The 13,269-nt window shown below is 42.2% G+C and overlaps 1 protein-coding gene across 1 annotated transcript; it reads left to right on the top strand.

Annotated features, from left to right (window-relative positions):
• The first annotated feature begins 813 nt into the window (after nucleotides 1-813).
• LOC129728580 (uncharacterized) lies at nucleotides 814-4,902 on the top strand. The gene has a single exon (XM_055687027.1). It carries the CDS (start codon nucleotides 814-816, stop codon nucleotides 4,900-4,902), a length of 4,089 nt encoding a protein of 1,362 aa, XP_055543002.1.
• The last annotated feature ends 8,367 nt before the right edge of the window (nucleotides 4,903-13,269 follow it).

Below are 13,269 nucleotides of genomic sequence, written 5' to 3'. Positions count from 1 at the left end.
CAAATAAAATTGCAGAGCTTTGATGGCGATATTGACGAATGGCTCAGCTTCAGAGACCTTTTCACGTCACTCATACATTGGAAAGCTGATTTATCGGAAGTGGAAAAGCTACACTATCTCAAGGGATGTCTCGAGGGAGAAGCCAAGGCATTAATTGATCCATTGAAGCTAACTAAGGGAAACTACACTATCGCTTGGGAAACGCTACTCAAGCGATATAACAACAGTAAACTGCTTAAACGGAGGCAAGTGCAAGCTTTTTTTAAGCTGCCGGTTATATCAAAAGAGTCGTCATCGGAACTCCATAAGCTGCTGGAAGGGTTTGATAGAATCACTCAAACCTTGGATCAAGTCATTGAACCTGGTGACTACAAGGATCTTTTGCTAATTGAGATTCTCAGCTCGAGGCTGGATACCTACACCCGGAGGGGATGGGAGGAACTGTCCTCTACTAAAGAAAAGGACACTCTCAAGGATTTAACAGAATTTCTTCACCGTAGGATACGGATATTAGAAGCTATACCCACTAAAAACACTGATCCAAAACCAGAAGTAATACCAGCGCCGAAGAAAAGGCCGTTTACCATACGGGCCAGTCACAATGCGATACAATCGTCAACTGCGAAATGCTTTGCATGCTCGGATAGTCATTGGTTACATTTGTGTCCGACGTTTCAGCGTATGGCAGCGGCTGGCCGGGAAACATTATTGCGCACACACTCGCTGTGCAGAAATTGCTTCAGAAAGGGTCACCAGGCAAAGGATTGTTCGTCTAAATTTTCGTACAAAAGATGCAATGGTCGGCATCACACAATGGTTTGTTTTAAGACGGAAGCAGATAGCAGTAATAAATCTTCTCAGGTGGGAGAGACATCGGCCACCCAGCAAAGCAAGGAAGCGGCGCTGACTGAAATGAAACCGAATACAAGGGTCGGTAATGTCGCTGCTGTGAAGGTAACAGCCAATGTTGCACAGCAGCGTGATTCAAGGGTACTTTTAGCTACTGCGGTAATTATCATCGAGGATGATCATGGTGTGCGGCATACAGCGCGCGCCCTTTTAGATTCAGGATCAGAATGCAATTTTGTTTCGGAAAGATTGTGCAAACAAATGCACGTTGCCAAGGAAAGGGTAGAAATCTCTGTCGTTGGAATTGGTGCAGCTTCCGTTAGGGTGAAGCATACGATCCGCGTGAACATCAGATCGCGAAACTCAACATTTACCGAGGTTATGGATTTCTTAGTATTACCAAAATTGACATCAAAATTGCCTACTGCAACGGTGCAGACTATGGGATGGGTTATACCACAAGAGATCGAACTAGCGGACCCGTCATTCTTCGTTTCGAATAGTGTGGACATCATACTTGGCATCCAATCGTTCTTCGGTTTCTTTCGGACTGGCAAGGCAATGTCATTAGGAGAGGGACTACCACGGTTAACAGAATCCGTTTTTGGTTGGATAGTATCCGGAGAGGCTGCAACACTGACTAATTCGACGCAGATCACCTGCAATATCGCGATATCGGACAAACTGGAGGAGATGATGGAAAGGTTTTGGTCCTGCGAGGAAGTAGGAGATACCCATAATTATTCCCCTGAAGAAAGTCGTTGTGAGGAGCATTTTAGTACCACTGTCCACCGAGGGTCGGATGGACGATATACGGTTTCACTTCCAAAAAACGAAGACATTTTGGCACGGTTGGGAGAATCTAAGGACATTGCGCTTAAACGTTTTATCGGATTAGAACGGCGATTATCTCGGGATGAAAACTTACGGAAACAATACCACGAATTTATCTCAGAATATTTGGAACTTGATCACATGCGTAAAATTGTTGATGACGGCACACCCGGAATTAAAAGATGTTTTCTGCCTCACCACCCAGTTGTGAAGGAGGAGAGCACCACTACGAAGCTTCGTGTGGTGTTTGATGCGTCCTGCAGGACTTCTACAGGGATTTCTGTGAATGAGGCTCTACTAGTGGGTCCGGTTATTCAGCAGGATCTACGATCAATTGTTCTTCGTTGCAGAATGCGTCGAATCATGCTCGTTTCGGACGTCGAAAAAATGTTTCGGCAAATAAGAATAAACCCAGCTGATGCTCCTCTCCAAAGTATTTTATGGCGGTTCAGAGAGGAAGATGAGGTGGAAACGTATGAGTTAAAGACAGTTACATACGGTACGAAACCGGCACCGTTTTTAGTAACGCGAACACTTAAGCAGCTAGCGATAGATGAAGCGGAACGTTATCCTCTGGCAGCAAACGTTATTGAAAACGATGTCTACATGGACGATGTGATTACAGGCGCCGATGATGTCGAAACAGCTACAAGGCTGCGATTGCAACTGGATGCAATGCTGGAAAGTGGAGGATTCCGATTGAGGAAATGGGCATCGAACTGTGTAGCAGTATTGAAGGATATTCCGAAAAACAATTTGGCGCTCTCAGAGGCAAATGGCATCAGCTGGGAGCAGGATTCTGCAGTTAAGGCTTTAGGTTTAACTTGGTTACCAAAATCAGACACGTTAAGGTTTAGTTTCGTCATCCCCGAGCTGGCGCCAGATCAAACACTAACCAAAAGGAAGGTCCTTTCGATTATTGCATCGTTGTTTGACCCTTTGGGTCTCCTAGGAGCCACGATTACGAAGGCTAAAATTTTCATGCAACGTTTATGGAGTGCGAAAAATACGGATGGGTGTGCATTGGAGTGGGACTCGCCTCTAACCGAGACTCTTGAGGCAGATTGGCGGATTTACCATCAGCAGTTGGCCTTGTTAAATGAGTTGCGCATTCCGAGATGCGTAATTGCATCCGCAGCAGCATCAGTTAATATTCACTGTTTTTCTGATGCGTCTGAACGAGCATACGGTGGATGTGTGTACGTAAGATCTATGGATGCAAACCAGTTGGTCACAGTTAAGCTTCTTACTGCTAAATCTAAGGTAGCTCCATTAAAAACTCAAAGCCTACCGCGACTCGAATTATGTGGCGCTAGACTAGTTGCGGAATTATGGGAAAAGGTGACGGAGTCAATCGGACCAGATTATGAAGTGCATTTTTGGACGGATTCCACTTGTGTTCTACGGTGGATCCAAGCTTCCCCAGGAACCTGGGTTACGTACATAGCAAATCGCGTATCTAAAATCCAAGCCATAACAGAGGAGCACACTTGGCATCATGTACCAGGTTTGAGCAACCCGGCTGACTTAATTTCGCGTGGAGTAACGCCAGAAGTATTAATTGAAAACAGTTTGTGGTGGGAGGGACCAGATTGGTTAAAACAAGAAAAAGACCAATGGCCCCAAGGACAGGAAAATCTTTCGGAAGGAGCGCTAGAAGGAAGACGAATTGCAGCTGCTGTGGTGGCAGTCAACGAGAATGGGTTTATGCATGAGTACATTGCTAGATTTTCATCATACACCAGGTTATTGCGAGTAACTGCTTACTGTTTGCGATTAAAGGCAAGGGCAATGCCAAGGGAAAATGGATGTTTCATAACAACAGCGGAATTAAGAGAAGCAGAGTTTGCCATTATTCGGAGGGTCCAACAGGACGCGTTCTCCGAGGATTTAAAACGACTAAGAAAAGGCGAGGCTGTTTCACGTCATTCTTTACTAAGATGGTTTAATCCAAAGATAGCGGAAAACGGTATACTACGGATAGGTGGGCGGTTAGAACATTCTCAAGAGCCGGCAGATGCTAAACATCCGATAATTTTACCGGCGAAGCATGTGCTGACAGAACTTATACTATTGCATTATCACCAAAATTTGATGCACGCAGGCCTTCAGTTGTTACTAGCTACTGTGAGGCAACGGTTTTGGCCGTTGGGTGGTCGGAACTTGGCCAGGAAAATCATTCATCGGTGTCAACGCTGCTTCCGAGCAAAACCGAAACTTTTCAGACAACAAATGGGCGAACTACCAGCAGCGCGAGTAACAATATCAAGACCATTTGCGAAATGTGGAGTGGATTACTTCGGCCCAGTTTACGTTCGAGCGGGCAGGCGACAAACCGCGATAAAGACTTACGTGTCAATTTTTGTGTGCATGAGCACTAAGGCTGTGCATATGGAGCATGTGACGGACCTTTCAACAGAACGGTTTCTGCAAGCGTTACGCAGATTTTTTGCCAGGAGGGGTAGATCGTCAGACATATATTCGGATAATGGGACTAATTTTGTCGGCGCTAGGAATCAACTGAGAGAGCTATTTGCTTTGTTAAAAGACCCCCAACATCAACAAGCGGTTGCCAGAGAGTGCTCAGCAAACGGCATTCATTGGCATTTTAACCCCCCAGGGGCACCGCACTTCGGAGGCCTCTGGGAGGCGGCTGTTCGTTCAGCGAAGTACCACTTGTTACGTGTTATAGGTGGGAACCCAGTGTCAACGGAGGATTTTATCACGTTGTTGACGCAAGTAGAGGCATGTCTGAACTCCAGGCCCCTAACTCCAATATCGGATGATCCGACGGATTTGGAACCATTGACTCCAGCGCATTTTTTATCGGGCGGATCACTTCAAGCCATTCCTGAACCCGACTATAGTGCTGTGCCATTGAATCGTTTGAATCAGTATCAATTGGTCCAGCGTCAGTTGCAAGACTTTTGGAAACGCTGGAAATCGGAATATTTGGTGCAGCTTCAAAGCAGGACGAAAAATTGGGAGCGGCCGGTAAAGGTGGAAATCGGTCGGCTGGTTGTTGTTATGGACGCAAATCAACCTCCAATGCGATGGAAGCTGGGACGAATCAGTCAGCTGCACCCTGGCACGGATGAAGTGGTTCGAGTGGTCACTGTTAAAACGGCTACAGGATCTTTTACTCGACCAGTGGAGAAACTGTGCTTCCTGCCGCAGGTTGGAGATGCGACGGGAACAGATCAAGAGTCATGCCAGTAATCGTTCCAACATGATGATGTCAGCCAGTACGTCGACGGGACTGTTCTCTTTCTCCTTTTCTTTCAGAAGTCTAACTACTTCAGGGCGGGTGAGGATGTTTGGTCACTCTATCGTTATATCCGAACGTATGCAGCCAATATCAACCAAACTGATAACCGATAAGGAAACATCGCACGAAGCAGGAGTGCGTTCGCCGATGAGCCGTATGTCTGTTCGTGCAGCCGGGACAAATCGATGCTGGATAAGAGCGAGTGCGATCGGACGGAGATGAGTCGCTTGCCATCAACGGTCGAACTCGCACGCTAGATGCGAGTCTATTGGTCATCGTTAAAAATTCATTTGTTAATTTAAGATATTAGAATAATTATGAAGTTAAGATGTTAAAATATAGGAGTAGCCAATACAGTGTAGTGTTTCTATAATCGCACGGTGTTTAATTTGATGGTGACATTCTGGAGGCCTATCGCCCTATTAGGAGGAATATTGGGCCAGCAAATCCAGGAAATAAGGCGGCTATCGAAGGCCAAACGAAGGACACAGTTACTACCCAACATTGCTAACTGTGCTTTTCTTCATAAGTCGAGAAAGTGAAATTTAGACCAAATACTCCTGAACTCCGATTTAGCTGAAATTTTGCAGTGCATTGGATTTTGAATTTACCATTTTGGATATTAGCCAACATTATTTCATATTTGCTACCTCTGCAAGTGCACTTTTTGAAAATTGGTTTCCGTAGGGACGTTGTTTACTATCGTTGTGGGTGTTTATTATCAAGCACCAATTTTTTGATTTTGGATGATATATAAAAATCGGAAATCCGTGAATAACTAAACAACCCAATTAGAGTCAGGTTTTTTAAGCGTTTTTTTTATACGCGGATTTTTTTACGAGTTTTTTTTACGCGGATTTTTGAGTTAACGCGGTTTTTTACGCGGATTTTTGAATTAACGCGTTTTTTCAAGCGGATTTTTGAATTAACGCGTTTTTTCACGCGGATTTTTGAATTAACGCGTTTTTTTTACGCGACACCGCGCTAATTCAAAACAATTTTCGCGAATTTCCGAATTGACGTGGGTTTGGAACCAGAAACGTTTAAGTGTTTATCTAGTAAAAGACTTAGTCCAAAAAATACCCTCCGCCCACCGACAGTCAAAGAGGACAATTTTAAATACTGGTTCTAGAGCGTCTCGGGTTTTTTCTAAAGCCCTTCTTGCTGGACTTCTTTACGCGGATTTAAAAAAACGTGTTTTTTTACGCGAATTTTAAAATTAACGAGGTTTTTTTTACGCGGATTTTTGAATGAGCGCGTTTTTTTACGCGGATTTTCGAATTACCGCGGTTTTTTATGCGTTTTTTTACGAGGTACGTATCCCCCGCGTAAAAAAACCTGACTGTATACAGGTTTGGATTGCTCTTAGTGCATCCGAAACAATAAACCATTTCACGAACTGACAGGTGTCACGGATCCTGCTGATGTTCTTGATGCTTTCACGTGCATTACACGCTCGTAAATAATAACTCATGAACTGAGCAACTCTGACTCAGTTTAGAACGATGTTCGTAGACGTCAAAAAATGAGTAGAAGTCCTTTTTGATTTTGAGTAGCTTTGACTCACTTTTTGGGTTCCCTTCGTATAACTTCTTTCTGAGTAACGTCGCATATGACGACGTCCATTTTGAAAGGAGATTATGATGTGCTTCAGTTTGTAACATATGTTTTTTAATTGTGTGCGCCTCAGAAGGCATTCTAACTGTTTACTTTTATTACAAGGTAATTATTGCTGAACATATGGTGTCGTTTATTGGCCGTGGCGGATTTCTAGCCAGTAATGAAACTGAACTGTACTCAAAAAAATGAGTAATGTCGTACTCAAATTTTGAGTAACAATGAATCATTTTAAAGACGCCTAGTGTTACTCAGTTTTGAGTATTTGTGGAGTTACACAATCTAAGAGTTGTTCCACTTTTTACGAAACTGCGTCAAATGTTATTCATTTTAGAGTTATTATTTACGAGCGTGTATGTCAGCGGTTTCAAACTTTCTGTCAAAATTTCGTTCATGAATCAAGTTCCCAAACGTCTCGTGAAATGGTCTATGGGATGAGCGACAACGAAAACTTTTAGTAGAAAAAAAACGCTAAGAGTACACGCGGTTAAAGAAGCCGTATCGTTAGTAGATGTTGTGTACGAAAACTCGATGAACATGATTAATAAACCAGAAAACGCAAACAAAACAAAATCTCCATAAATATAGCCAAAAAAAGTCGTAAAAAGCTTATACCGAACAAAAATCGATTTTTTGTTAAATCGATTTTTCAGGTTCGATTTTCTTATGAATCGATTTTATTGCTTTTGATTAATCGATGCAGGAGAATCGATTTTTGTTCAAAGATCGCCCATTGCTAACTTAGAGTAAGCTTATTTCTTTGACACCAACTATTGAGTAATAATTGTAGACGTTCACAGTCCTCCACGGAACGCACAACGAAATAAAGTTTCAGGTTATCCGCATAAATCAGTTTACAGTTATTCTCAAGCGGCATCGTTAAAAAATAGTATGAAAAGCTGTGGACCCACGTTGCTTCTTTGAGGAATCCCTGACGCGTTAGTAAAAGGTTCCGAAGTGCAGGAATCAATTTTAACTAGCAGTGCTCTATCCAAAAGGTACGATTCAAACCACGAAACTAGTTTACTTGAGGCACCGAGTCGAGAGAGTTTACAGAGCAATATTCGATGGTCAATCTTGTCAAAAGCGGCTTTCAAGTCGGTATTGAGAGGAGAGACGATCATGAGAGGAGAGAAGATCATTTCCATATTAAATATAAGAGATAAATCAGTGGACTAGTTGCTCGAACAGACCTGACGTGCCTTATCAGTTGCCTGACATCCGAAACTCCTCTTGTAGTTCTTTCGGTCACGACAGATCTGGCGACGAGGATAAAGTTCAGAGTTTGAATACATAGTAAGCGAAAAGTTCGCGAGTGGGAGGTTTCCTGAAACTTGTTATAGAGCCGGGATTTAGTAAAACGTGGCAGCCACATGGCGACTCCAACGGGAAGTAATGATAACAAAGTTACAGTAATGGAGAAAAGGGTAAAAGGAAAATTCCCTGTGTATATACTCGGGCTGAATGTGAACTCGTATTTGCAAACCGTCGATATATTTTTTGCATTAAACAAAACACCCGATGAAGAAAAGGCACTCGAGTTTATCACGAGTGTAGGGCAAGAAACTGCAAATCGGATAATTGGCAGTTTCAAATCAGATAAAATCGTTAAAAAAACTTACGATCAAATAGTGAATAAATTCAAGATATTGCATGAGGAAAATAGAAACGTGTTTGCGGAACGCCATCGCCTAATAGAGCGGAAGCAAGAAGAAGGCGAATCTTTGGATGATTTCGCAATAGACTTATTGAACATTGTTGTGTTAGTGTCGAAACTGAAGCTACATTAGTACAATCAGTGTTCGTGGCCGGTATATTGAATAGTGCTGGGACTATCCGGATATCCGACCTCGGATATCCGTCAAATATCCAAAATCCGGATCAACCCGATATCCGGATATTATCCGACAGGATATTCGGATTTTCGGATAGTCGGATATCCGGATATCCGGATATTGTATCCGAACATAGTTTAATGTTCATTATATTAGCAATGGGCGATATTGTATCGGTATCGGAAATATCGATACTTTTGAGGCGATATTTCGATTTTTTGGATCGATACACGAGCGTCCGATATTTGACCGTATCGATACTGAAAACCGCGATATTTGTATCGATATTCTTTCATGCATACAGACCAGCTAGCTGACATCGCGCCATGTTACAAGGGCTAACATCTCAATGTGTACACGAGATCACCGCCACTTTTCATACGCTATGTTATGCTGTCTGTCAGTGTCAGTGGAGCCCACACATCGTTGAACCGCTGCGATGTTAGCTGCGATAAAGCAAAGCAAATCGGATTGAGATGCCAGCTAGTTGATACGAGCTGGAACCACTGAAAAGCTGCCACTGTCAGTATAAATATCGCACAAGTCTATTTGCACTAGCAAAACTTAGATGGAGAAATAGATAGAGAGAATGTTGTGAGCCAAACGAACTGTCAAAATCTGAGCCAAGCGCAGCATAGGGCCAAATTCGAAATTTGTTTTACTTAAGCCACACATTTAAAGCCAAAAAGGAGTGCTCAATAATAACGTTTTCTCAAATACTTTCAAAAATAGGCATAGCTCTACGTTGCATTATTAAGCCACAAAACTTATATTGTTTCTCTGACAATTGATTAAAATATTGTTTGTTTACATTTATACTCAGCTTCATTTGTTTTTATTAGAATTAATTCTACTTTCTGCGTTAAAATGCATCCACAAACCCCTCAAACGAAATTCAACGTTATCAGAAATGATGTTTGGCTTCGATTTAGTTGAGCTATAACCCAACGAGCGGGAACCCAACTTAAACGTAGCCCAACTAAACATAGCCCAACGAGCGAAATTTGACTGTATTTCAAAAACAAATATAAGTTTTCTGGTTACACTGTTCAGATCGAATATAGACCATTTTACGAACTGACAGATGTCACGGATCCTGCTGATATTGATGCTGCTTTTACGTGCGTTATGTCAGCGGTTCCGAGCTTTCTGTCAAAATTTCATTCATGAATTGAGTGCAGAAACGTCTCGTGAAATGGTCTATTGGCAAGCGGAAACTAACTCATGCTTTCCGTCGACACAAGTTAGAATACAAGTGAAAAATAAAATTGCAATATTAATTAGTTAGAAAAATTCTGCGGTAGATTTCACTATCTTATTTTCGCTGACATATCTAACTTTTTTATGTCATCAACTTCCTCATCAATTAATATGGAAGTGTGTCAATAATTTATACAAATAAGACGGGAGCTTCACAGCCCATTGGGCCAGTGAATACAAATCTTGAAGATATAAGTTGTTAAATTCATTTGTTTGTCAAAGCTCAGAATTTCTGCATTACCTGTATGTATTTGTTTGTGAAGTCATTTGATTCATGCTGCTCTAGAGAATGCGGATAGATACCAGAAACACAACAAAAAGTCGGCACATCAAATTTTTCATTGCTGGAAACCACCAAAATTTTGCTGATTTTTGGTGTGCTGTGCTTCCAGCAATCTGTTCAGCAAAATGAAATTTACTAAATATTCAGTAATGCTCAATTGCATAAAAGTGACAGGTCGTTTGCTGCATGTTCAGTAAAACAAAATACAACTTGCTGGTTGTCAGCTATGACAATTTGCTGTTCATTCAGCAAAGCATAAATCAATTTGCTGGTTAACCAGTTAGTTCAAGGGAACCATGTTTCCGTCAGGCACTAGATTCCATCCACACATCGGATCATAGGCAAATTACTGTTGAACTAGAGATGTATGATTATCATTTCAACTTTTATGTTCATCTAGCCCAACAAGGACTTAGCTATGGTCCCATATTCGCTATCAGGAGCTTAGCGATGATCCCGTACCAGCTGCACAGCGATTTGGCGCGTTTTACTGATGACAGCTTGACGTAAATTTTTTGCCATATCAATTCTTTTGCTGGATTCCAGCAAACATTCATTTACTGTTTTCTGTTCAGCAAATAGTTTTGCTGTATTTTCGCGAATCACTGAATCGATTACTGGTTTTCAGTAAATGTATCATTGTATCAGTTGAAAACCGAAATAATGACTCGCGACTTTCGATATTTTAACCTTATACACAATGCGCATAATGTCGCATCCAGTGCGCTGTATAGCGCATCTGACGCGCAATACAGCGCACTAGATGCGACACTATGCGCATTGTGCATAAGGTAAAAAAATCGAAAGTCGCGAGTCGATATTTCGATTTTCAACTGGAATAATAATATCAAAAATTCAAAAAATAATCTCAGCTATTGTATCGATACTTCTGGTATTTTGGGTATCTCGATACTTTTGGTTCCTCGGGTATCGATACTGAAGTATCGATACTCTCCGTCGTATCGCCCAGTGCTAAATTATATAAATAATTACTTACGAGGGGATGAGGGATTGTGGAAAAAGCCATTTTTCGCGTTACATTTCGTTTGAACGGGCTTTAGGCAGCAAAAAAAAAAATTCGGATATCCGGATAGTATATCCGGATATCCGACTACTCGATTATCCGTATCCGGATATTCGGACATCCGAATAGTATTCGTTTACACATCCGTGATCCGAGATTCGGATAACCGGATCACGAATATATCCGGTTAAAAAAGTCCCAGCACTAATATTGAACGGTAAAACTAGAGAAGCCATGTTACGTGAAGCAAACCACAATATGAATCTAGCCCAACTGCTAGAGAAGGCTAAAACAGCAGAAATAGCAGCATCAGAGTCACGAAAAATGGCAAAGCAAGATGCGAATGTGTTGAATTACGTGGGCCCTAGTAGGGATCCTCGCAGTAAATCGTTTGTACGACCGGGAAAGTTGACGGAAAGTATGGAAAACAGAAACAGTTTGAGTCATTTGTCATTTGATTTGTCATTTGAGAAGCTTCAAAGTGCTAAATGATACAGTTTGTTATAATTGCTATAACAAAGGTCACACGTCGTATCACTGTACATTGCCAAAAGCGAAAAAACCGCGGTACGGTTTGCAGCACCCTAATAGAAGGACGAATAGGAAGAGAGCCTTCGAGGAACGAATAAATCAATTGTCAGCAGCTATGGAGGATCTCAAGATGAGCTTAAAAAGCGATACTGGAAGTGATGATGAACGCCTGGATTAACAACGTTTTGCTTGGTAAGTTAAATAATTCCCAACCTGCTTTTGTGGAGTTAAATGTAAACGGACAAAAGTTGATGATGGAGTGTGATACGGGGGCTTGCGTGATAATTTGTTCGTTCAACACGTTTAAAGAAAAATTTGACAAGTGTGCGCTTCTCCCCGAACAGCGAAAATTTTGTGTCATCTCGGAAGAAACTGTAAATGTGGTGGGTAAAATACAAGTTCATGTAAAGCTTTGTGAGAGGACTTTACCTCTGACTCTATTGGTAATAAAATTTCCTAAAGACTTCGTTGCTTTATTAGGCCGAGATTGGTTGAATTCGATCTGGCCGAATTGGAGAGAAGCTTTTACTCTCAAGTCCGTTAATGAGTTGGAACGAGCGGAATGGGTGAAAAATACGATCAGTAAATTAAAAGCCGAATATTCGTCTGTGTTCGACGATGATCTTATAGAACCGATCAAAGATGTGATAGCAGATATCAGAATAGATGCTCAGGCCAGGCCGATAGTGTACAAGCCATATACGGTTGCATTTAAACACCGCGAAACTGTTGCCACACATTTAGATGAGCTAGAAGCTAAAGGTATTCTTGAGAAAGTAGAGTATTCGGATTGGGCATCTCCCATAGTAGTGGTAGTCAAACCAAATAAAAAAGATATCCGTGTATGCATGGATGAATCCAAAACCGTAAACCCTCACATTACTACTCATCATCATGGGCGCAACTAAGGAAAATTCCTAGGGGGGGCTAGTTTTCATACACTTCATTTAAAAAAATAGGAAAAAGAGTTACAATGCGCCTATTTAAAAACGCATAAAGTAGTGTCGTAACAGAAGACAAAATCACTTCAATCGGGAATGAATCTCCAATGATGTATTGAATATCTTGACCATCTCTTCCAGCTGACACTGATTCGATATTGAGGCGAACTAGGTTTGGCAAACGGCTGGGCAGTGCGTACCAGCAGTACACCCGTGTTAGTCGGCATAAAATAGATCCCAGTGTGTTCCAAGGCATAATGCCATATTCTTAACTCCACGTGGAACCGACTGGAATACGAGCAACCATGAGAAGATTGGAGAACCGGTGGGAACTTGGTCGTATGCTGACAGGGAAGCGATAGTTGTTCTCCTTGGAGAGCAGCTTGTCTGAGCATCTGTTTTCCAGGATGGGGTCGGCCCGAACAGCGACTGATCTGAAGTGGACGGTGAACTATGAAATGCGGTGTCTCGCCTCTACACCCAAGACGGCGGCCCCGTCGCGAGACTAGGTATCGCAGCCCTAGTAAAGCAGCATGCTAAAATAAACATACTACGAACAATAAAGAATTGAAAACGAACCGGAATTACCCGCAATGATCTAGTGACGAAATAAGGCCGACGATTAGAAGCACGGTACATCGGTAGATCGCTTAACGCCTCGGATGCCGACCGGATCCTGCTGGATCAACTAGAACTTCACCAGTTCGGCATCGTTGCGCTCCAGGAGCTTTACCGAAAAGGATAGAAGGTACGTCGAATTTGTGGCCGCAGGGCACAATTTTACCAGAGCGGCGGCACAAACAATGAGCTGGGTACCGGTTTTATAG

The sequence above is a fragment of the Wyeomyia smithii genome, chromosome 3, assembly GCF_029784165.1.
Source record: "Wyeomyia smithii strain HCP4-BCI-WySm-NY-G18 chromosome 3, ASM2978416v1, whole genome shotgun sequence".
NCBI lineage: Eukaryota > Metazoa > Arthropoda > Insecta > Diptera > Culicidae > Wyeomyia > Wyeomyia smithii.
Note: the sequence above shows the minus strand (reverse complement) of the source record. Positions and strands in the feature narration are given on the sequence as shown.